The sequence below is a fragment of the Sceloporus occidentalis genome, unplaced genomic scaffold (genome assembly GCF_023333645.1).
Source record: "Sceloporus occidentalis isolate IW3139 unplaced genomic scaffold, rSceOcc1.0.p SCAF_4, whole genome shotgun sequence".
NCBI lineage: Eukaryota > Metazoa > Chordata > Lepidosauria > Squamata > Phrynosomatidae > Sceloporus > Sceloporus occidentalis.
In genome coordinates, this window is record NW_028316984.1 from 78,161,873 (window position 1) to 78,186,333 (window position 24,461).

Below are 24,461 nucleotides of genomic sequence, written 5' to 3' on the forward strand. Positions count from 1 at the left end.
AGATTTTTTAGAAGCCACAGCATACTACTTTTACACCTTACAACTGGAAACCTATAAAAGGCTTAGTTTTGCTTTGTCTACAAAATAATATAAATACTTGGGAATAATTTTCATAGAAAACTCTAAGGAAAACTGTTTGTATTTGTAAGATAAGGCTTACTTTACAAAAGTAGCTTGCCTTAGAAAAGTAAAGTCTGTGGTACAAAGCTTTACAAAGTACAGTTGCAATTTCCGCCTTCTTGTACAGCCTTCTTAGGCAGACACCTGGTACAAGCTTCTGCCCTTCAAGAGACTTTATCAAATGCTCTAATCCTCTAAGAGCTGGAAAAAATAGGTTACTTCAGAGCCAGCAAGATTGGCATGCTTTGCAGAACTGGGAGAGAAGAAGAAAGGGCAAACTCTCTCATCTTCCCCTAAACACACACAATGCATCAATAATTTAAACACTAGATCTTCTCTGTCAGTTATGAAATTCCGGTCAGCAGAAAGTAGCCATTGCAGATTTGTGCTTTCCAGTCAACTGAATATTCTGCAAGTGATTGGAGGATGATGGTACTGAAAGAACCTACTTCCCCTTAAAACAGGAGTGGGCACCTTTGATCATTCTATCTAGAAGCTAGCTTTCTGTTCTCGAGCCCCTCCAGCCATTATAAGGTCTGCCAAAAATGCAAACAAAGAAAAAAAAGTGGCTGAATATCCGCTTCTAGTTTTAAAAAGTTAAACAGTGCAGACTTTCCCCCCACGCACACGCACACACACACACACACACACACAAACTTATTTAAAGGACAATCTGCTGCTCCTGGAGGTTTCACCTTTTGGGGGCAGAAAAAGGCAGTCATTGGAGACATTGAAGGCTCCATGCAGACTTGGAAAAGGTTTGCATGCAGCCTGAGAGCTACACTTTGTCTATCCCTGTCATCGAATATAGCTGGTAGTAGAAAGTCCAGTGTACATGAAACCCAGGCTGGAGCTCCATGGATAAAACTATATTTGTTCAGATAGAATCATTGAATTGGAAGAGACCACAAGGGCCATCCAGTCCAACCCCATGCCATGCAGGAACTCTCAATCAAAGCATCCCAGACGGATGGCCATCCAGCCTCTGTTTAAAGACCTCTAAGGAAGGAGACTCCACTATACTCTGAGGGAGTGTGTTCTACTATCAAACGGCTCTCACTGTAAAGAAGTTCCTCCTAATGTTTAGCTGGAATCTCTTTTCCTGAAGTTTGCATCCATTGCTCTATGTCCTATTCTCTGGAGCAGCACAAAACAAGCTTGGTCCATCCTCAATATGATAAATCTCTAAACAGGGCTATCATATCACCTCTTAATCTTCTCTTCTCCAGGCTAAACAAACCAACTCCCTATGTCTTTCCTTATATAGGGCATGGTTTCCAGACTCTTCACCATTTTTGTTCCCCTCCTTTGGATATGCTTCAGCTTCTCAACATCCTTTTTGAACTGTGCTGCCCAGAACTGGACACAATATTCCAGGTGAGGCCTGAACAAAGCAGAATAGAGTGGCACTATTACTTCTCTTGATCTAGACACTATATTTTTGTTGATGCAGCCTAGAATCATATTGGCCTTTTTAGCTGCTGCATCAACTGTTGACTCATAGAATCATAGAGTTGGAAGAGACTGCAAGGGCCATCCAGTCCAACCCTCTGCCATGCAGGAAATCACAATCAAAGCATCCCTGACAGATGGCCATCCAGCCTCTGTTTGAAGACCTCTAAGGAAGGAGACTCCACCACACTCCGAGGGAGTTTGTTCCACTGTCGAACAGCCCTTACTGTCAGGAAGTTCCTCCTAATGTTGAGGTGGAATCTCTTTTCCTGTAGCTTGCATCCATTGTTCCGCGTTCTAGTCTCTGGAGCAGCAGAAAACAAGCTTGCTCCCTCCTCATGTTCAACTTGTGGTCTACTAAGACTCCTAGATCCTTTTCACATGAAGTCTCGTTCAGCCAGGTGTCCCCCTACCCTATATCTATGTATTTCTTTTTTCCCCTTTTTTTCTTTTTTTGCCCTAGGTGCAGTATCTTACATTTCTCCATGTTGAAATTCATTTTGTTAGCTCTGGCCCAGCTTTTTAATCTATTAAGGTCATTTTGAATTTTCATCCTTTCCTCTGGGGTATTAGCAACTCCTCCTTATTTGGTGTTATTGGCAAATTAGATAAGCATGCCCCCTATTCGTTCATCCAAGTCACTGATAAAGATGTTGAATAGCACTGGACCCAGGACAGAACCCTGTGGGACCCCAATGGTAACTTCTTTCTAGGATGAAGAGGATCCATTGCTGAGCATCCTTTGGGTTCGGTGGATCAACCAGTTTCTAATTCACCTAACAGTTGTATTGTACATTTTACTATCTTGTTTGCAAGAATATCATGGGGAGGATATGCTATGTTACCGGATTCCCTTAATCTACCAAACTGATAATTTTATATAAAAAAAAATCAGATTACTCAGGCATGACTTGTTTCTGAGAAACCCATGTTGACTTTTAGTGATTCTGGCATTCCCTCCTAAATGTTCACAGACTCCCTGTTTAATGAGCTGCTCTAGAATCTTTCCTGGTATTGATGTCAGACTAACTGGACGATAGTTGTTGGGATCCTCTTTTTCTCCCTTTTTGAAGATCTGGATAACCTTTGCCCCCCTCCCATCTGCTGGACAATTTCTGTTCTCCAGGAGTTCTCAAAGATTATTGCCTGTGACTCTGAGATTACATTTGCCAGTTCTTTTAATACGCTTGGATGTAGTTCATCTGATCCTGGAGACTTAAATTCATTTAGATTAACCTGGTATTTCTGTACTACCTCTTTATTCTGTGCTGCATTTCTCCTACTGTGTCCTCTGCTCCATTTTCCTCAGATTGAACATTCTTTTCCTTTTGTGAGAAGACTGAGGCAAAGAAGGTGTTGAGTAGTTTTGCCTTTTCTATGCCTCGTTAGAATTTCTCCATCTTCTCCACACATTTCTATCTTTTCCTTCTTCTTCCTTTTGCTACTGACATACCTGAACTCCCTTCTCCTTTAGTATTCCTGACCCAGTATTTCCCTTAGTTTATTGAAGTCAGATCTCCTAAAGTCTAGAATGTGTGTCTGACTATGCCTGGCTTTTCCTTTCCACTGTATAACAAACTCCAGGAGAACATGATCACTTCCACCTAGGGATCCAACCATTTGCACCCTATTAACCAGGTCATCCCTATTGGTTAGGATGAGATCTAAAATAGTTGATCCCCTTGTTGCCTCCTCCATTTCCAGCAAATATCAGGATAGCCGAAGTCGCCCATCACTACCACGTCTCTCCTTTCCAAATGTGTGGTCATCTGTTCTAGAAAGGCAACATCCAGTTCCTTAGTCTGACTTGGGAGTCTGTAGTAGGCTCCCACAATAACATCCCTGTTGTTTCCTTCCCCTTTAATTTTTATCCAGATGCTCTGCACCTGATTTCCAGGATTTAAGTGCTGGATCTCTTCACAGGTGTATATCCCTGATATATAATGCTATTCCTCCTCCTTTCCTGTTTGGCCTATTCCTCTTAAAATAATTGGATAATTTCCAATAGCACAGCTTTGGCCTTCAGAAAATCTTGTAATTTATGTACCATCATTCTAGCACCAAGACCTTTTGGACATCTATCAAACTGCCTGCCAGATTTTGATGTCATTCCTTCACTTTCAGTCTGCACAGCAGGGCAACAAAGAATTCAGTGCCTTTGAAAATTGAATTGAGTCTAGAGATCCATTTATACACTCACATATTTTACATCCCATATACAGTTATATATATATATAAACATAGACAAGTACACACACTTGATCTAGAGAGGCCTCCATTTGTTCCAGTGGGTTTGAAATGGAAGGCCTCCATATGCTCCCAGGGCTAGGTTTTCATCCATCTTGCAAAGCCGCTGAACTTGTAAGTCCTTTTTCCTTCCTTTTTGGTTTTGACTTAGCTGTGTGCGGATACCTGAGCCTCCCCTTCCTCTAAACTCTTGGATGAAATCTCAAGCTGAACGTCATGCAGATGGACAGCAAGTGTACTCGAGTCTTTGCCAACCCCCTTGCTAAAGTCTCCCTCTGTTCCACTGTGCTCAGGGTGGTGTCTCTGCAAATGTTTGATCACCTGGAACTTCTGCTTGGCCTTGTAACTGCAGTAGAGGCAGAAGAAGGGGTGCTCGTTGGTGTGAATGAGATAATGATGCCGCAAGCCAGCAGCCCACCGGAAACCACGGTAGCAGACATTGCAAACGTATGGCTTGTCCTCACTGTGCTTCTTCAGGTGTGTCTTGAGGAGGAAGCGGGTCTTAAAGGCCTTCCCACACTGTTCACAGATGAAAGAGCGAGCCTCACGGTGGCGTGTCTCCTTGTGGATGCGCAGGGCATCTGCACGGTTAGTACAGTAGTTGCACTCATCACACCGGTATGGCTTGACCCCTGTGTAAGAAGCAGAGAGCAACACACTAGAAATGTTGCTGAGGTTGATCACGGCAGACCATCCTTGTTTTCCACTCCCTGCTGCTCTGTGTTTTGACCCTACTATACTAGAGTATCATATACTGGATCTGAGCTTTAACAACTGGCTAACAAAAATGAATTCACTAGCCTGCAGGAACAGTTCCCAAAATGAAGCAACTGAGTGACAACAACAGCTTTCAACAGTGTAGTGCATTATTATTCATTTCATAATTATCATCATCATCTGGGATGTGGAAATGGCTGTAGAAAAACTACCATTTAGGCAGCTAACCTTAGTCATAGGCAAATAATTGGTACAGGCCTAAATTACAGTTGACCCTCCATATCCATAGATTCAACCATCCATGGCTTGAAAATATTCAAAAACTATATGAATTCCAAAAACCAAACCTTGATTTTGTCATTTTGTACAAGAGGCACCATTTTACTTTGCCATTCTATTTAACGGAACTTGAGCATTCACAGATTTTGGTATCTATTGGGGGTCCTGGTACCAAGCTCACTATTCGCAGAGTACAGAACGCACAGGGTCACATATGAACATCAAAATCAGTGTCTACAACACTGTCCAGTGCTTCTCTCATTCCTTCACTCTTTCTGTTTGTCCCCACCCAAAGTATCATTCAAAATAAAAATTTTGAGGGCCTAGCACCACCCCATCCATGCTGTTTCATCCTTCTCGTCCCAACCTCAGCCTCTTACCACTCTACTGAAAGTTCAGCGCACTTCTGTTCCAGTCCCTCCACCTCCTATAAAGGTTGAATACAAAGTTTTTCAACAGTCAAACATATAGAGAAGCTAGGAGGCCTCTTTTTCTACTTGCCTAGCAAAAGCAGTTTCCAATCTCAAATGCCTTATTATGACATCCTCTGCCACCCAGTTAAAACCATTCTACTCACTTAGGGTCAAAACAAATGGGCACAAAGGGGCGGCTTGAAGCTGCTTCCACCGAAAACACATTGGGACCACAGCAAACACACGCTGCAGCCCCAATCCGCACTGAACTCGGCCCAAATAGGAGTAGATTTTTTTCTGCTACTATTTGGGCCAGGAAAAAGCTGCTTTTGGCAGCTATGCCACAACCTCAGGACAGCTTCTGAGCACTTTGGCAGTGTGTGGCATGTAAACGCTGCACCACCAAAGTGTCTTGAAGCTGTTCACATCTAGGTGGCTAGCCAGCTTCCAGGCGTCTTGGGAGCATATGCCGTGTGAATGCTGTGTTCCCAAGCCACCCTGAAGGTGGCTTGAATGGGCTGTCTGTTCCGGCCCTTAGCCATAAGCTAAATACCTATGATATTAGCTTAGCTTAGGCCATACATTAAGACACCTGTGACAGAGTATTTTGGCTTTTGTATTCAGAGTAAGTGAAGTATCCATTAGGAATATTTTTCTAAATTATTCTAACCCTAAAACATTGGGGTTTTCAGACTACAAATGGCAGCACAAAAAACTTAAGACTTCTGTGTGTGGTCATGTGTGGTCACCATAAGCCTATTTTATTTTGATATTATAGAATATTTTTAAATGGCATGAGCACAACTATACTCAAGTTATTACTTCTGATATTGTAAATTATTACTCAAGATGTTTGCCTATTCTCACTCCACTTCCAGCCTGCCTTTGCTGCTGCTCTTTTCTTCAAAACGCTTGATCAAGTCCTTCCCTCACAAGAGAGTAGAAGCTGTATTTTCTGATCTTGAGTTACTAGACACCTACAGTTCCAAGACACACATACCTGTATGCTTTGTCATATGGTACTTTAGCTGATTCACCCATTTGCACTTGTAGCCACATTCAGGGCAAAGGTACTTCCTCTCTTCCTTATGGATACGCATGTGATACTGGAAAGGACAGAAAACAATGGATCAAGAACACATGCAAACCACTAATTTCACAAATGATTTTATTTGTTTTCTCTGAGTATCATAAACCTGATCCAATCTTAGCAATTCACTGGACTATTAAATCAGAGCCCACTCATCCCACTGAACAGCAATCACATTCTAACAGCCAACAGGAATATTAGCCATATTAGCCCTCTTCCATATGGACTATGGAAGTGACTACCTTAAAGGTGGTAAGGCATTCAGAAGCCACAAGAGAAAGCCCAGACTTACATAAAGCAGTCAGAGTATCCCTCAGCTTTGCTGGTTCAGGCCCAGTATAACCTAGATAACATTGGTTACTGGGCATAGAACAGGAGTTGAAATTGTGCAGCCTCCAAACATTGTTGAACTGCTGCTGCACACTACTGGTTAGGGATGCTGGGAGCTGAAATCCAACATCCTCTGGAAGGTTACATAATTCCCATTATGGCAGAGTGTGATACAACATTGGGAAGACTGGCTGAAGAGTAATTGAGAAATGCAAGATTTCAAGACTGCAGAAATCAGAAAGCCTAAGCTAGAACCAGACTTTCTGAAACTGAAATAATGATGGCAACTAAGGTTTCATCATGGTCTACCTAGGTAGCAACTTGTTTTCTGCTGCTCCAGAGACTAGGACCCAGAGCAATGGATGCAAGCTGCAGGAAAAGAGATTCCACCTCAACATTAGGAGGAACTTCCTGACAGTAAGGGCTGTTCGACAGTGGAACACACTTCTTCCTTGGAGTGTAGTGGAGTCTCCCTCCTTGAAGGTCTTCAAATGGAGGCTGGATGGCCATCTGTCAGGGATGCTTTGATTTGGATTTCCTGCATGGCAGGGGGTTGGACTGGATGGCCCTTGCGGTCTCTTCCAGCTCTATGATTCTATGACATCTGGAGACATACTACCTCATCAAGAGACAATTCAATCCTAAAGGAAGTCCAAGCCAAACTAAACAAATTAGAAGCTAAACCCAGAGCGCCTTCCAAAAGAAGAACACTTCTTAGCTAAAGTATTAAATTATGAAGCCATGGTCACTATTATTATTATTATTATTATTATTATTATTATTATTATTATGCTTTATTTATATAGTGCTGTAAATTTACACAGCACTGTACATACAATCTTTTAATTAGACGGTTCCCTGCCCTCAGGCTTACAATCTAAGAAGACATGATACAACAGGGGAAGGGAGTGGAAGATGGAGCCAGAAGCCTTCTGGGAAGGGCTCAGTTCCTTTGGGGAGGCTTGATGGGATTGGCCCACCCCCTCTCTCCCTCAGACGCCAGGATGGAGCCAGATGCTTTCTGGGAAGGGCTCAGTTCCTTTAGGGAGGCCTGATGGGATTGGCCTACTTTCTCTCTCCCTCAGAAGCCAGGAATAATAATAATACCTAGGTAGACCATGATGAAACCTTAGTTGCCATCATTATTTCAGCTTCAGAAAGACTAGTTCTAGCTTAGGCTTTCTGATTTCTGCAGTCTTGAAATCTTGCATTTCGCAATTACTCTTCAGCCAGTCTTCCCAACATTGTATCACACTCTGCCATAGTGGGAATTATGCAACCCTCCAGAGGATGTTGGATTTCAGCTCCCAGCATCCCTAACCAGTAGTGTGCAGCAGCCGTTCAACAAAGTTTGGGGGCTGCACAATTTCAACTCCTGTTCACATGAGGAGGGGACAGGTGAGGGCAGACCATACTATCCATCAGCCAGTTTCTAGATGTCAGAGATATGCTCTGGCACCAGGAAGTAATGTGGATAGAATAATGGATGGATAGATAGCAGGACTGTCAGATTCAAACAAACAAACAAAAAATAGAGGTGCATTTTTCATCCACAAATTTCAGAACAAAATGGGACAAAACAGAGAGAAAAGAATTTTGGGCAGCTTTGATCTAATGGAAAATAATTCCTTGAACAGGGCTAGATATCAAGGAGGGGCCCTCTGGCCTACAAACGCCTCTTCTTCTGAACGAAATCCAGAAAATTGGACCTGGAGCAATGGATTCAAACTACAGGAAAAGAGATTCCACCTCAACATTACGAAGAACTTCCTGACAGTAAGAGCTTTTTCAATTTGGAACAGACTTCCTTGGTGGAGTCTCCTTCTTTGGAAGGTTTTAAACAGAGGCTGGATAGCCATCTGAAAGGAGTGCTTTGATTTTGTATTACTGCATGGTAGAGAGTTGGACTGGATGGCCCTTGTGGTCTCTTCCAACTCTATGATTCTATTGCAACTGACTGCATGTAAGCCATCTGTAGGGTCATGGGTAGTTTTCATTTCTGGGGAGAACATTTTTTGTACATTGCCCAGTTTCAAGTGTCTTGCGGCCATTCCCACTCCCACTCCCACAACAACAACAACAACAAAAGCAGACAGTTCTCACCTTGAGGCGTGAAGGGTCAGCACAAGCATACTGGCACTGGTGGCATTTATAAGGCTTCTCTCCAGTATGGATGCGGATGTGCCATGTGATCTTTTGCTTGTTCTTAGTGGTGTACTTGCAGTCAGAGCACTTGTAGATGCGAGTACCACCATGGCTCTTCATGTGGTGGTTGAACACCAGCTGATGATGGCACCCAAAGTCACAGAAGGAACACCTGAGTGGCCTTTCCACTGCCACAGAAGGCTCGTGGGCTTCCAAGTAATGGCTTACCAGTTGCTGCCGCTCTTTGGCAGCAAAGCTGCAGATGCTGCAGCGATGACTGAAGTGTAACTTCTTATGCTCCTCCAGTTCCTCACGGGTGGTCAGAGTTTCCTTACAGGTTGCACACTCCAGGTGAGGGTGCTGCTTCTGAGCATGGCACTTGAGAGTGGCCTCACTGTGGCATACAAAGTCGCAGCGAGGACAACTATAGGAGATTTTCTCTTCATGTTGTCGCAGAGCGTGCTGCTTGAGAGCTGTTTCTGAACTGAAGCGGGCCTCACAATGTGAGCAGGCAAAGTTCAGCTCCCCTTGGTGACAGCTGTTGACATGGCGGGTGATGTCATTCTGAATGTAGCCACTGTAGTCACACAGCGGGCAGAAGTGGGTGGGCTTCTTCTCGTGGACACGCAAGCGATGAATGCGCAGTTTGGAATTGGTGCCAAAGGTCTGGCCACAGGTAGGGCAGGCAATGCGGCCCACACCCGTATGCAGGGACTGATGGGCATCCAGGCGGTAGCGCCGAGTTGTGCTGAATTCACAGTAAGGGCATTTGTGGGGCTTCACACCTTCATGCTTGATGCGGATGTGCTGGCGCAGGCAGCGTAACTGCTTACAGGTGAAGTCACACTGACAACAAGCCAGCTGGGGCCTTGCACCATAGTACTTCCGGTGGAGCTTGCGGTGGAGCCGGAGGGCCGCAGCAGCCTTGGAGGTGAAGGAGCACAGAGTGCAGCGAAACTCACCCAGCTTCAGGCAGCCTCGCTTCTTGTGTGTCTTCAAGGCGCGTTCCTGATGGCATGTGAAAGAGCAGGTAGGGCATGAAAAGTGCCGCCTCTTCTGGAGGGTGAGTGGATGGGAAGGCATTGGCTCCATTAGCCCATCAGACTGACCAACCTTCCCGTGGCTGATTTGTCCATTCTCTTGCTCTTCTCCTTCCTCAGGGTGTGTGGTACCATTGGAACCTTCAAATGACTTAGCAGGATGAGCTTCAACATGCCCTTCCAACTGATGGATCCTAAGGGCCCTCTTAGAGTGGTAGGGCTTGGAACACAAGGGACACCAGAACTGCTCCAGGCCACGGCAGACATCATCCACGTGGGAGCGGATGGTAGACACCCGTGAACAGATGAAGCGGCAGGATTTGCAGTGGAATTTGCCCTGCTCCAGATAGTATCTCTCTGAGTGATAGATAGCAGGACCTACCACAGTTTCTGGCAACTGCTCTTCCATTTCTGTTTCAGGGTCATCCTGAGATTGCTTGCCATGCAAACTGATAGCCATGGGCTGATGGTCAAGAAGGAGAGCAGCCACAGAGTCAGCATCAACAGGCCTCTCTTCTACTTCCCAAGAAACTTCTTGCAGCTTGCTCACTTCTGCCTCATCTAAGACACCTATACCATTCTTCTTTACCTCAGCTATCTCCAAGCTTTTCTCACTGGACTGTACCCCAGAAGACTGGTCTGAGCAGGTTGCTTTCCCACTGTTCTTCTTCATGAGAACTGGACACTTCTTAAGAATATGGGTATTCAGGCCTCTCTGCTGCTTGAAGATAGCCTTACACTCCTGGCACACCAAGGGATATTTCTTGCCTTGACAGCCACCTCTGCAGTGGACCAACATGGACTTCTCCTTCCTGGTGATATAGGAACATTTCTCACACTTAAAGACCCGACTCTCAGACTGAACCATCAACATCTGCACCCTCCCTTCCAGGACCAGGTTTTCTGCTTCTTCTTTGTCCTGCTTCCTTAGAGCTTTAAGCACTGATTCTGACTGGGAACTGTCTTCAGAAGTCAGAAGTTCAGTTTCTGGGGCAAGGGGTGTCTCATGGCTAGGACCAGGCTGGAGGCAGTCTTGCTTTAACACATATGAACAAACCTCCTGGACATTTGGTTCTTTGCACCCTTCTCCCTCCTGAGGTCTGGGTGGTGCCTGCAGATGTTCAGAATTCTGCTCTGCTTCGACATCCCCCAGGTTCTGCAAAGCACACTTATCACTAGTACTAGAACAAACATCTTTTTCCAACTCCAAATCACCTTCCCCGTGGACCTCTGCCTCCTCCTCAAAGTCAGGAATATCTTCAAGACCAGGTTCACTATCTTCCAGAACAAGGGAATCCCTGGAGCCTAACACTTCATAGGCATGGCCCACCTCCCTGCAGTCCAGAGTCACGCCAGTCTCAGGCACAGCTGAAGGCATCTTTTCAGTCAGCTGCTCCAGAACTGGGTCTGAGTTACACAGTGGCTCCAAATGCAGGGTGCAACTAGGGATTGCCTCAATGGCACTATCTGGTTCTCTTGAGCTCTCAGAAGATGCTTTCAGGGAGAGCTGTTCCGAAAGGTGCCCATCTGCCTTACAATGGTCTTGCTCTCTCACAACTTCTTCTATTTCCCTCTCAGTGTTGTTTTCATTGCCAAAGAGAGGTGTGATGAGTGCCTCCTGGTTGCAATCTTCCTCCTCAACCTCTGAAACCAGGGCTTTGACTTTGCCATGCCATGGCTCCCTCTCTGGCAGGGAAGGGATCGGCTCCAAAGGCAGTGCCATGGCAAGATTATAGTTGAACAGCACCTCAGCAGAGGTGGCCTCCAGCTCCCTGCTGGCATAGTTCTCCTGCCAACTCTTGTCACCAGGTACATAACCATGGATCTTGCGCTTGTGGAAAAAGAGGCTTGTGTTGCTGAAGGTACGGTAAGGGCACAGGGCACAACGGAACTCTCTCTGCTTGGTGTGCTTACAGTTCTCATGGTTGAGCAGGGCTTGCTTGTATTTGGTCTGGTAACTGCAGTACTGGCACTGGAAGATGGGAGACTGGTAATCCTGGGAATGCTTTGCTTGCATGTGCTTCTGGAGCTCATACTTGCGTTTGCAAGCAAAGGCACACACCTCACAGATCAAGGACTTGCCCTGGTGGCGCAGCTTGTGGCTGCTCAGTTGGTCAGCCCGATGGCAGCGGTATGGACACTGGTTACACTGGTACCTGACACAAAAAGAACAGTTGATCACAGAAACACAGGCTGAGAAAGATCATCAGCACAGGACAGTTTTGCACAGCTCTTTTAGATTTAGATATAAAAAATACTTTTTAGCCATCGTCATCACCCAATAGCACTGTAAAAACAGTTATCTGATCCCATTTTGCAAATTTAGGGAAAAGAAGCAGAGAGAAACTGCGTGTTCAGAAGCACCCAAAAGATTAATGTAAGCTTCCCTGTGGCAAACTCCATGGCTCTAACCTCAGTTTGTGGCCTCTATCAGAGTTCGGTTCCATGTCTAGGGATGTGGAATGGACTTATTCTATGTCTGGGAATATGGAAAGTCTATTTTCTTCTCGTTGGTTAAACACTTTATATATGCTCTCTGCCAAAGGCAATGAGGTGTATGCCACGATTGAAGAGCATATTTTTAAAAAAAAAAAAATCTAAGAGAAATTTTGAAATGGTAGGAAATTGGTGGAATATATACTTGAAAGGATGTCATATTGAGGAGGAAGCTAGCTTGTTTTCTGCTGCTCCAGAGACTAGGACCCGGAGCAATGGATGCAAGCTACAGGAAAGGAGATTCCACCTTAACATTAGGAGAACGTCCTGACAGTAAGAGCTGTCTCAATCAAAGCATCCCTGACAGATGGTCAGTCAGCCTCTGTTTAAAGACCTCTAAGAAAGGAGACTCCACTACACTCTGAGGGAGTGTGTTCCACTGTTGAACACACTCCCTCAGAGTGTAGTGGAGTCTCCTTTCTTAGAGGTCTTTAAACAGAGGCTGACTGGCCATCTGTCGGGGATGCTTTGATTGTGATTTCCTGCATGGCAGGGGGTTGGACTGGATGGCCCTTGTGGTCTCTTCCAACTCTATGATTCTATAATTCTAAAGCTTTGTACCCTTAATTCTGAAGTGCCACAATTGTTGCTCTTTATCAAAGTGAGGCTCAAGCATGGATAACAATTAAGAGCTTTTCATGTCTCTGAACAATAAGTATTAAATAAATCAATATCCAGAAATCATAGTGTCTTCACTATAGATTTTGGGACCCTTATAACATTTGCTTCCCAGCAGAATTTCACAAGTTCCAATAACTGGCAAATCTTGCATGCATCTTCCTAGATTAGATTATCCAATAACCGTAGTCCCAAATTTATGCAGTACAATTCATATTGTCATAGCTATTAGGATTCTTAGAAATCCTACTTGTACTCCGTCTTTGCAAATGCCTCAACTTTTCCTTTTAATACATACTACATTCAGATTGCCAGCCTCAACCATCTCACACGGCTATCTGCCAGACAAGGGCATCATTTTACAGTAGTACTGCAGTAGTATCTGATAGACAATGATCTATAATGACTCATGACAGAAATAATTTTTGTGGCAATCAATGCCTTGGTAACCCTCCAGTACTGCCACTGACACCATGTTAATCATTTCAGTTATGATTCTAAAATCCAAGAATTCAGAAAAGTTACATTTTTGGACCACAATTCCCAGAACCCCCAGCCAATGGCCATACCAGTAGTGGGGACCTAGGAGTTGCAGTCCAATAAAGTAACTTTCCTTAGCTGCTCATTACCTATAAAATTTTATCCAGCTTACGTCCAGACTATATTAAAGGCTGTGGACCTGAACAGACAGGCCAAAATAAAGCTGCTTCAGGCCAGTTTGGAGGTATGCTGTTTAAATGACACACACATCTTAAGAGGCCAGAAGCTGTGCCTAATCTGCGCTCCAGTCCATATACAGTAAATGGAGCGTGGCTTTGGCATGGCCTCCAGCCTCTTATGATGCATGCATCATTTAAACAGCATACCTTCAAAGTGACCCAAAGCAGCTTTATTTTGGCCTGTCTGTTCAGGCCCTATATCTCCGCATATGAACCTGCAAGGGTCCTAAGATCTACAAGGGAAGGCTTTCTCTCAGTCCTGCCACCATCACAGTCCCACTTGGTGAGGACACAAGAGAGAGCCTTATTAGTGGCTGCTCCCATCCTCTGGAACTCCATTCCATGGAAGGCTAGCCTGGCCCCCTCTCTGCTTTTCTTTTGCCAGAAGGCAAACATGTTTTTATTCAAGCAGGCTTTGAAGATAAAATCGTCAGGGAGGATTGTATATGGGGTGTATGTTTTAGTTATGATTTTTAACTTTTGTGTATTTCATGTAATTTTATACTGCTTTAGCAAGACATTTTAATTGTTTTTAATTTTTTATTGTACAGTACAAAAATGGATCTTCATAAGCTCTAGCCTTCAGTGGCTTCATTTCAGTTGAATTTGTCTATAGGCTAGCAGTGTCACATGTTGAGGTTATGAACTAATAACTGCAGTTGTCATCAAATTCATGTAAATGGTGAATTCAATCAACTCTCCTGCCCAGCCCTCAAATATGCCATCAGTCAGACGAAAACTCTCACTTTTGACCCCCAGTTATGTTTATGGGCCAAGCACATGCTGAGCTTTTCATGTGGACTATTCTGAGACAGCACCACAGTGTCCCAGCCTGTTCTTTACAAAACTGGCCTGAAGAGTGAGGAAGGTCGCTCTGTACCTGAGATCTCCGGTGTGCTTCCGCATGTGGACATTCAGGTAGTGCTTCCACTTTGTCACATAGCCACACTCCGTACACATGTAGTTCTTATCATCAGAGTGGGTCAGCATATGTTTGGAAAGGTAGCTCACATCTCGACAAGTGAAGTCACAAAGCTGGCACTTGTGAGGCTTCTCTCCTAAAGTTACAGAGCAAACCGGAAGCTGTGGATCGCTGGTCCTGCCCGTCATGCCCCTTGAGGTTAGCAGATTAAATTTAAAATGAGGTCCTACTTAGCCCCTTCAGAACAAAACAAATGGTGGCAATTCTTCACACAGAGTACACTGATATACTGAAAAATACATTACTACAGGACACAAGAGGCGGCCAAGATTTAATAATCATGCTCACCATATCAAATGTGGTACTGCCTTTTGACAAGTGTGTTGAGAAATTAGACTTCTTCTCAATTCTGAAGTTACTTAAATAGTTAAAAATAATCCTAGCAGTCATGTACCCAGAGCCTGGAAAAACTCATTTGGGTGCTAACTTCCCAGAACCCCCTAACTAGCCTGGCTATACTTGGGTTGGGATTCTGAAAGCTACAGACCAAAAAAATTAATCTTTCAAATCCTGCATCCACAGAGCCCTACTCCTTCCCTATTCCAAATCTTGAAGGCAGGCTAGGGATTGCAGCAGCTGCAAAAACAGGTGTTCCTTTGCAGGGTCAAACTAATAAGTACTAAACAACTTGGGACACTTTTATTCAGTAGCACTGAAGTAAAAGACAGGAAGTGTGGGCAGAGGAGCTGACAACTACATCAGTTGAAGGCATGCTCAACTATCCTAAACCCAAAAAACTAATGGGACCTTTAACCAGCATTTAAATTATGATATTAAGGTGTGTTTGAAAAATCTAGCAAATTTGCCCAAATCTAAGGTTTTAAGTACACAATCTAGATTTGACAGAAGCTCGGATGATATACGAAACATTTGCATAATGCCTAAATAGTGGGAGGAGGGTACTGGCATGCAGTGCCAAGAAGGCTCAGAAAGCCATGACTTTGTCTTCCATTTGCTAGGAAGACAAGTTTTGACTTCTGGACAAGGAACCAAAAAAGTTTTATCTTTTTAACACTCCTCCCCCCCAAAGCCAAGACTGGTCAGGTAGCTGAAAAGTGCCCTATATCCTCTTCTGTAAAAGCACAGCAAGAAGAATGGATACAAAAAATGTAATATACAAATAAGTGACTGGCTGACAAACCTTATGGTGGAAAAGAGCACACCTATGGGTTAAGGAACTGCTCAAGCTCAATCCTGTTCAAAGACAGGAACAAACCGCAGGTATAGTGAAAGGCAATTCTCTGCTCAGGGCCACAAACATGCCTTTCAAAGCATGACAGGAGAGCAGAAAACAAAGACACAAAGCAAATAAGTGTATACAAGCAAGAGCTTCTCTAAAGATCATCAAGCTGGGAAGAATACTTGCCTGTGTGGAGCAGCATGTGCCGAATGAGAACCCTCTTGTGCGCAGTGGCAAAGTTGCATTCTGTGCACTTGTGGATCTTCTCACTGGCATGCATCTTGCCAACGTGGTCATGAAATTCCACTGAGTTGAATGTGGCAAAAGGGCAAAAGCTGCATTTGAGCTGTTCATTTCCTGGGTGGCCTTGCTTCTTATGCTTGCGGAAGACATGCTTGTTGGAACAAATGAAATCACACTGCTGGCAGTGGAAGGCATAGTGTGTCTTACGATGTACCTCCATGATTTCTGCAGTGGGGAAGAGCAGGGAGCAGGCATAGTACTTGCACTCCACGGCTTTAATGCCATGAGCCTCCCTGACATGCCGTAGGAACTCCTTGCGGTCCTGAGTGCAGTAGGTACAGCCCACTTGAAAACAGCTTAGTTGCTTGGGCTCTGCTTTGTGAGTCTTCAGATGCTCCTTGAGGGCATGGCTCAGTTTAAATGTTTCTTTGCACACAGGGCAGGAATAGACATCTGAATAGAAGTTGGATATGTCCTCGTGCATACTGGCCATGTGACGGTTGAGGGCATTCTTCTCCACAGAGCTGTAGTGACAAAGCGGGCAACGATGGGCCTTCTCTCCAGTCTCGCGCATCATGTGGATCTTCAGCTTGCTTTTGCTAGTGAAAAATTTCTGACAGTTTGGGCACTGCAACCTTGGATCAGGGAAGTGCAGGTGAAGGTGTTCCACCAGGTGAGTTCGCTTTTTAAAACAGCGCTTGCACTCTGGACACATGTGGGTCTTGAACAAGCATTTGGAATCCTCAGCTACATCTCCTACAATGAGAAAAAAATAAAAAAAACTCACCTCAGTGTGAAGAAAAAAATGGAGGCCCTTGAAAATATGTTATGAATCAGGTTTGTCCCTCTCCCACTTCAAGAGAATAATCAGTACTTCAGCCTAAAATCTCTTTCTACCAATACTAATAAAAGAGTGGGTGTATTATACTTGTCTCCATGACAGCTCTGAAAAGTTGAAATCTAGACACCTGACCTCTGACATGCACACTAAAGGGACTCTGGGATACACATCTCTGGGTTACTTTGGGCCGATAGACAGGCCAAAATAAAGCTGCTTCGGGTCACTTTGGATATATGCTGTTTAAATGATGCATGTGTCCTAAGAGTCTGGAAGCCACGCCAAAGCCACGCTCCAGTCTTAAGTATTGGAGCCTGGCTTTGGCATGGCTTCCGGACTCTTGGGATGCATGCATCATTTAAACAACATACTTCCAAAGTGACCTGAAGCAGCTTTATTTTGGCCTGTCTGTATGGGGCCTATGTTATCATAATGAATTAATACATTTTATTTAACAAAAATCTCTCTGTATCCTTCAATACCATATTTAGATACCAGATGTCTACAATATTCTCTAGAGTCAAACTTTAGTTCTTCACAAGGCCTCTTAACTACTGGTCCTCAAACTTTAGTCCTATAGGTATTTTGGACTTTGATTCCCAGAGGTGCCAGACAATATGGCCAACAGGTGCTGAAGCCCATGCATCTGGAGGATCAAAAATTGAGAACCACTGATCCATACAGCTCTACTTTGTGCTCCCCCCTGCAGGAATCCAGTGCTCTTAAAAATGCTTTCTGTCTGGTTGCATTCCTTTCAAAGAAGTGTCAGAAACTGTTCTGTCTTTAAATGAATGAAAAACTATACCTTTGAGAAGCTGGTTCTGAGAGACCTTTGTTAACTTAGAAGATGCTTTCTTGCAAAAGTTTTCCTCTCCCTCTTCCTCCTCCTCCTCCTCATCCCCTTCTTCTTCTAGTAATTCATCTCTTCCATTCCCAAGACTGTCTTCCTTGGCCAATGTCCCCATGTCTTCAGGATGCATATCATTGTGACCAGCATGAGTTCCCAGGCCACTCTCCATTTCTGTCACTTTCCAACCACTCTGAATTCTGAGGGAATTCTCTGTCTTTTGCATCACTTCTGCCGTTCCTAAAAAATAAAAGCAAAACATAAACCAGGGGCTCATTGGCTCTCAGATCAAAAATGAGATAAGAAAGGGATATCAGGCAAATACCTGAAACTCAAGTCACTTCTAGGCAAGAATTGTTTTGGTTCTATCATCCTGCCTCAATCACAAAAAATACTTGTTATCCTGACCTGTCGATGTTTATGCACCACTTTGTTCATCATTTTTTTTTATAATAGAAAATTTGTTAAGCAGCAGAAGCCAAAAAAGCTGAACAACGTATTTTGGATTGTAGTAGAGGGAGGCCTCCATCTGGAATTATCTTAAAAGCGACTCTTTAATCAGGCAAAAGGAATTAGAACAGGATCCAAGAAAAGCATTTAGAGCTAGGCCAGGTGGAAATTATACCCCTGTATCTGACAGAGGGAAGATTTAACTTTAGATTGGAGTTCCCTGACAAAAAAGAGGCTGTTCTTTCAAACCCTGATCCCGGAATAGCACTTGAATATTCTCATCTGCCTCGAAGCCTCTTTGCTACTACTGTTCTGTTCACACTCCTCTACCATCTTACTGTATTAGTTTTTCACATTTACAAACCGTAATACTCAAGTAGGACTATAACCAGTTCACCCTTATACTATAACTCCTCCTCTCCTATAGCTACTACCTTTACTGAAGCTGCCGCTATCACAAAAAAAAATTCGAAAAATATTTTTAGGCTTCCTTCTAAGACCCCAACCTGCTCCAGGTCTTGCCATACTAAAAAAAAACAAACCCTAAATAGATTTAAGACTTAAGATGTAAAAATATTGGTCCCATTGAGTTCCTCTCAGTCCCACTAACATTATTATCATGTCCTTTGTGTGTCAGGTTGTAAGGCTCTGAGGTTTTTTTCCCCCTTGCCATTAAGGGGCTATACCAGTGATGGCGAATCTATGGCATGCGTGCCATAGGTGGCACTCAGAGCCCTCTCTGTGGGCACATGTGCCATCACCCCAGCACAGAGTTTGCCAGAGTTTGTTACTAGAAAGCCAGAGGGACGTGGCACTTTGCAATAAATAAGTAGGTTTTGGGTTGCAGTTTGGGCACTTGGCCTCTAAAAGGTTCACCATCATTGGGCTATACAGACTGCCCCTTTACTGGGCAGATTGGGGCCGCAGCAATCAGCAATCTCATGCTGCAGCCCGATCTGGCCTCTGGAGGGCACAAAAAGGAGCCGCAAAAAACTTTATGATGCCCCTTCAGTGCTGTATCACGTGGATGCAGCACCAGAGGGGGATCACGAGGAGACCAGCGCATGCCAAAATGGCGTTCTGGGGGCAGGGTTTGGACATCCAGGGTGCAGAGGCTGCGCCCTAACTCTGTCCACAGGTCAGCACAAAGTGCCGGTCTGTCGAGCCTCATAGACTTTTTTGTACAAATTCTTCCTAATTTATACAATGTTGTATGCATCCTTGAAGGCACTCAGCAACATAAATGGATTTATACCCATGTGCCTTTTTAGATGCATAAATCCTTTGCGTGTCTTTTATTTCTTTCACTGTGCTGCAGGCCTCACCAAATATGTACATTTCTGTAACAAGATTGCAAATCTGAGAAGGTGCAAAATGAACACTTTCATCAATAATTTCAACCAAGTTTTATTAAGAAGGCCACTGGAACCCAAACACTTAGGGCATTTGTTGACTGATGTAACTCCACAACATCCTCACCCTTCTCTCTCCCTCTATCTCAAAACATATTCTCTCTAGTACCTGAGTTCAGAAGGAGATGGTCAGTCAGCTCCTTTCCTACTACAGCAGTGAAGCTGTGCTCAGCACTCTCAGAACCTGCACTCGTTTCCAGCACTGCTGTGGCTGCCTTTCCTTGTTGTGTGGCTTCATGCAAGTGGCTGTGCCTGTGCAACCCAAACTGCTTGGTGTTAGCACTGATGAAGTCACAACGGCCACAGTGGAATGGGAAGTGGCTCCTGCGATGAAACTCCATGTCTTCTCGGTTTTGGAACAGGATGGGACAACCACGATAGGTACAGGCAATTGGAGAGACCTGATGGATGTGCCGCATGTGCCCCCGGAGCTGTTTTCGATCCTCTGAGCTGAATTGACAATCCTCCACAGGGCAGACTGGAGCACCCTGGTGTTGGTGGTGATCCTTAAAGTGCTCCTTCAGTTCTGCAGGCAGGGAAAACTCCACCTGGCAAACAGGGCACAGGAGGCGCTCAGGGCAGAATGCTAGGTCCTGTCTGCTTCCATCCAGCATGTTCTGCACTGCGGTCTGGGGGACAGTTGGGTGTTCTGCAGCAACAGCCAGGTCCTGGCTTGCAAGGGCTAGAGGTAATCCTTGAAGCTGTGGGATGCTTGCAAGTTGTCCTCTGGAAATCTCAACACACTGATGCTCAGAAAGCAGACTAGGATCAGAAAAGCTCTGCCCACACCGTTCACAGAAATATAGTTCCACAACTTTAACTAAGACTTCTGCAAGAAAAACATGGGGATTTAAAAATAAAATAAAACCACTACTAAATATACTCATCCCTCCACATTTGTAGCTTTGACTTTTGCAGATTTGATTATTTACGGATTTTAGTAATATGTTCTCTTTAGGAATCTCTGGGTCGTCCAGTGCAACTCTATGATCAACCTTAACCAAAAGTTGCACTGAAGAACCTGGAGATTCCTAGAGAGAACACCCCACTAGGCATTGGCAGCTCCTCCAAAGCAATTCTATATTCAATGTCTGGCGAATGTTGACCACAGAGTTACACTGGAGGACCTAGAGATTCCTTGCGGTGCTCCCTCAGGTAAAAACATAAGTGTTTTTGTTATTTATGGTTTTTCCGGAGGGGGAGGATGAAATTACGTAATTTTAATTATATTTATTAAATTAACTAATTAATTAATATCTAATTTAAACCAATTTGCAGCCCAAAAAAGTTCAACCTATTTTAATTTTGGCCCTTACCTACTGCCACGTTGTGCAGGTCTGATTTACAGTATAAAAACCACAGAGCACAAAAAAACCCAAGCACATTTTCTAAGAAATAACAGCTGCGGAGTGGTTAATTTTTACATGGGTATGATGGCCTGACAAAAACGTAACATACCTGTAGTGTTATCAGGGTTGCTGAGAGACATGGTGTCAGCCATGGCTTCTACAAATATTTCAACACCAGATGTTTCTGCCCCTACCACAGAAGCCTCTGTTAACAGCAAGCTCTGTCCAACTGTAAGGTTCTCATTAGAGAGACCATGGCTGTCTTCATTGCCAGCTACTACTGGGCCAGGCAGCAACAGCTCCTGGCACAGAGCATTCATCTTGTCTTCTCCCACAGGCACTGTTGCTACTGCTGCTCTGCTCACTGCTTATCACTATGGTCTTGCTTCATGACACAAGAGAGGGGAAATTCCTGCCAAAAACAAATGAAGAAGGTACTATCATTGCCCTCCTGAAGGGAAGGAAGCAAGGATTAAACACAGAATTCTTCAGAAGAAATAGGTAAGTGGTAAACTGGAAATACTGGATAATAATTGTTATTATGCAGCAGAATTAGTTACCTGTTTCTCTGCAAAGAAACAATTTCACTGTATTACTCCTTTTCCCCTCCCACCCTAAATGCTACCTCCTAGGGTTCAACTACACTATAGAAACAATGCCATTCAATATCATTTCAATTGCCATGGCTGTGTCCTACAGAATTCTGGGGGTTGTATTTTGTGAGGCACCAGTACTCTTTGTCAGAGAAGGCTAAAAATCATGTAACACTACAAATCCCAGGATTCCATAGGGTAGACCTACAGCACTTAAAGTGGTGTCAAGTACATTATTTCTACAGTGTAGAGGCACCCTTGGACAGAGAATTCTTCCATGGATCCTCTCCTATAGGCTTCACAATAGCAGCTAGCAGGTAATCCCTTACATGCAGCCCTAACTCTACACAAAGCAGATATGCAGCAATCTAATGCTCTGCCTAAATGGTTTACAAAGACAAGGAAGGGCTTACATATCTGGCCTTCCTGTTTCCTCCTGGTGCGTTTCTGGTGCAGTCTTTCCACTGCTGAGCACCAGCTGTGAGCCATTCATGTTGGTTTCTGAGGTGAGAAAAGAGAAAAGGAACCCACCAACTTAAATGGAAGCCCAAACAGAGGACCTGAAGAGGCAGAGTGGCTGTGCACCGGCTTCACAAGATGGCCAGGGCTCAGCTTTGCTCTGGGGTCTTTCCTTTGCCAGCCACACACCTTCTGGTGGGCTGCCACCCCCAGACTCCCCCATCATGTTGTTGTTATGTCCCTTCAAGTCATTTCCAACTTATGGCGACCCTATTATGGGTTTTTTGGGGCAAAAATTGTTCAGAAGGGGGGTTGCCATTGCCCACCCCTGAGGCTGAGAGAGTGTGACTTGCCCAGGGGCATCTAGTGGGTTTCCATGGTCAAGCTGGGAAATGAACCCTGGTCTCCAAAATCTTAAAATCACACCCCTACACTCAAACCATTATGCCATGCTGACACTCATAAGCTTGTGGTGGCACCCAGTGAAATCCTTCCGAACCCAAACTCCTAGTTCTTAATCCTGTCTGTAACCAAGGTTTCCCCATCCCAGCGCTCTCCAGATGTTAAACCCCCAGCTAGCAGAAGAGTCAGCAAGGCAGATGGGGACTGCAGCCTGACAATTCTAGAGGAGGCAAGTTCAGGAAAAGCAGCTAGACTTTCCAAACCAGCCATGGAGGCCTCTTTTAGTTCACACACTAGGTTGCCTTCAAGTTGCTCCAGACTTATGGAGACCCTAAGGGGTTGTGTTTTTTTTGGGGGGGGAGCAAGATTTATTCAGAGGAGAGGTCTTGTAGCACCTTTGAGACTCACTGAAAGAAATTGTCAGCATGAGTTTTTGTAGACTTCAGTCTACTTCCTCAGATGCCTTTGGGCCAAATGCATCTGAGGAAGTAGACTTACGCCTATGGGAAAGCTCATGCTGCTGACTCCTTTCTTTCAGTGAGTCTTAAAGGTGCTACAAGATACACTGATTTTACAGATTAACACGGCTATATCTTTGAATAATAATAATAATAATAATAATAATAATATGCATCTGAGGAAGTAGACTGAAGTCTAGGAAAGCTCTTATGCTGCTGAGTCCTTTCTTCCAGTGAGTCTCAACGGAGCTACAAGATCTTTGACTTATTCAGAGGAGGCTTGCCATGGCCTTCTTCCCTGGGGCCTTGAGAGTGGGGCTGGTGGGTTCCCATGGCTGGAGGGTGGGAATCTGAACCCTGGTCTCCAGAGCCACAGCCCAACACTCAAGCCAGGCAGGGGCTCCTTCTCTAGCCTTCCCCTCCTTTCCCCTTTGGCCCCCATCCCCTAAACCAGGGCCCCTTCCCTTCCCCACCCTCCAGTAAGACCCCCACCACAGCTCCCCGGCTTCACCGGCACCAAGCACTCGCCTCCTCCTCCTCCAGCCCTCTTTGTGCCGCCCGCTCCTCCCCAGCTCCCCGCAACTCTATGGTAGAGGAGGACTGGGAGGAGGGACCACGGAGACGGCGGAGCAGAGCGCCTCCCTGTCATGGCCGCCCCAGGGAATGGGAGGGCGATAAAGGGGCAGCAGGGAGCATAAGCAGATGTGTCCTCCACTCCTCTTTCTCCTCCTCCTCCTCACTGCAAAATGGAGGGCATTCAAGGAGAAGGGAGGGCAGGGCCCGATTAAAAAACACTCATAGGACTGTCAGCCCATGCTCCTGAGTCCTGCTCAAAAGGAGGGCATTCAAGAAGAAGGGAAGAAGGCAATTACCAGATTTAAAACAAAAACACTGCTAGAAATGGAAATCCATGTTTCTCAGTGATGCTCAAAATGGAGGACGTGGGGGGATTCCTCCTGGGCTGAAAGGCTGAAATGCAGGCAAGGGGCCATTGCAGTCCTTTCCTAGGACTTCACTTTCTTCTGCTATGACTTCTCCCTTAATTCTTCTTGTCTGGGAATCGCTGGTTGAAAGGTGAAAGGAAACAGGGCGAGGAAGAATTCATCTCCTCTTGAATTCGGAGATGCATATTCCAGGATGTGGCAAGAGGTTGCGAGGGTTGCATCCGCACTACAGAACTAATGCAGTTTGACACCGCTTTAACTGCCATGGCTCCATGTGAAGGGATCCTGTGATGTGTAGTTTGTCCACTGACAGAGAAGGCTAAATGTCTCACAGACACTACAGCTCCCAGTATTCTCTAGCACTGAGCAGTGAGAGTTACAGCTGTCTCAAACTGGATTATTTCTGCAGTGTGTTTTGGACCATAATGAGAACTTGATAACTCGGCTCATAGCCTGCAGTCGCAGAAACAATCCAGTTTGACACCGCTTTCACCGCCATGGCTCAAGGCTATGGGATTCTGGGAATTTCGTGAGACATTTAGCCTTCTCTTGTTAGAGAGAGCTCTGGTGCCACAACAAACTACAGTTCCCAGAATTCCATAGCAGTGAGCCAGGGCAGTTAAAGCGCTCTCAAACCT

General features: G+C 44.8%; 1 protein-coding gene across 2 annotated transcripts; it reads right to left on the reverse strand.

Moving 5' to 3' along the window:
- Positions 1–767: 767 nt before the first annotated feature.
- On the reverse strand, positions 768–23,828 carry ZNF142 (zinc finger protein 142). Of its 2 annotated transcripts, none has more exons than XM_089520392.1 (9): positions 23,752–23,828; positions 21,077–21,379; positions 19,728–20,447; positions 17,715–17,996; positions 16,015–16,827; positions 14,547–14,724; positions 8,752–11,989; positions 6,229–6,334; positions 768–4,451 (listed from the first exon to the last, which is right to left on the reverse strand). In XM_089520392.1, the coding sequence occupies exons 2-9, from the start codon at positions 21,285–21,287 to the stop codon at positions 3,967–3,969; spliced, it is 6,033 nt and encodes a 2,010-aa protein (XP_089376518.1). In that variant the 5' UTR covers positions 21,288–21,379; positions 23,752–23,828; the 3' UTR covers positions 768–3,966. The 2 variants fall into 2 exon arrangements, with proteins under 2 accessions (XP_089376518.1, XP_089376517.1); XM_089520391.1 differs by lacking the exon at positions 23,752–23,828 and adding an exon at positions 21,974–22,057.
- Between the last annotated feature and the right edge of the window lie 633 nt (positions 23,829–24,461).

Excerpts from the sequence above, each read along its gene's own strand:
- ZNF142 (XM_089520392.1), bottom strand. The coding sequence starts at position 21,287 with ATGAATGCTCTGTGCCAGGAGCTGTTGCTGCCTGGCCCAGTAGTAGCT. Across the intron at positions 20,448-21,076 it reads CAACCCTGATAACACTACAG|AAGTCTTAGTTAAAGTTGTG; the intron begins GTATGTTACGTT and ends TTTTTCTTGCAG. Across the intron at positions 17,997-19,727 it reads CCATCTCCTTCTGAACTCAG|GAACGGCAGAAGTGATGCAA; the intron begins GTACTAGAGAGA and ends TTTATTTTTTAG.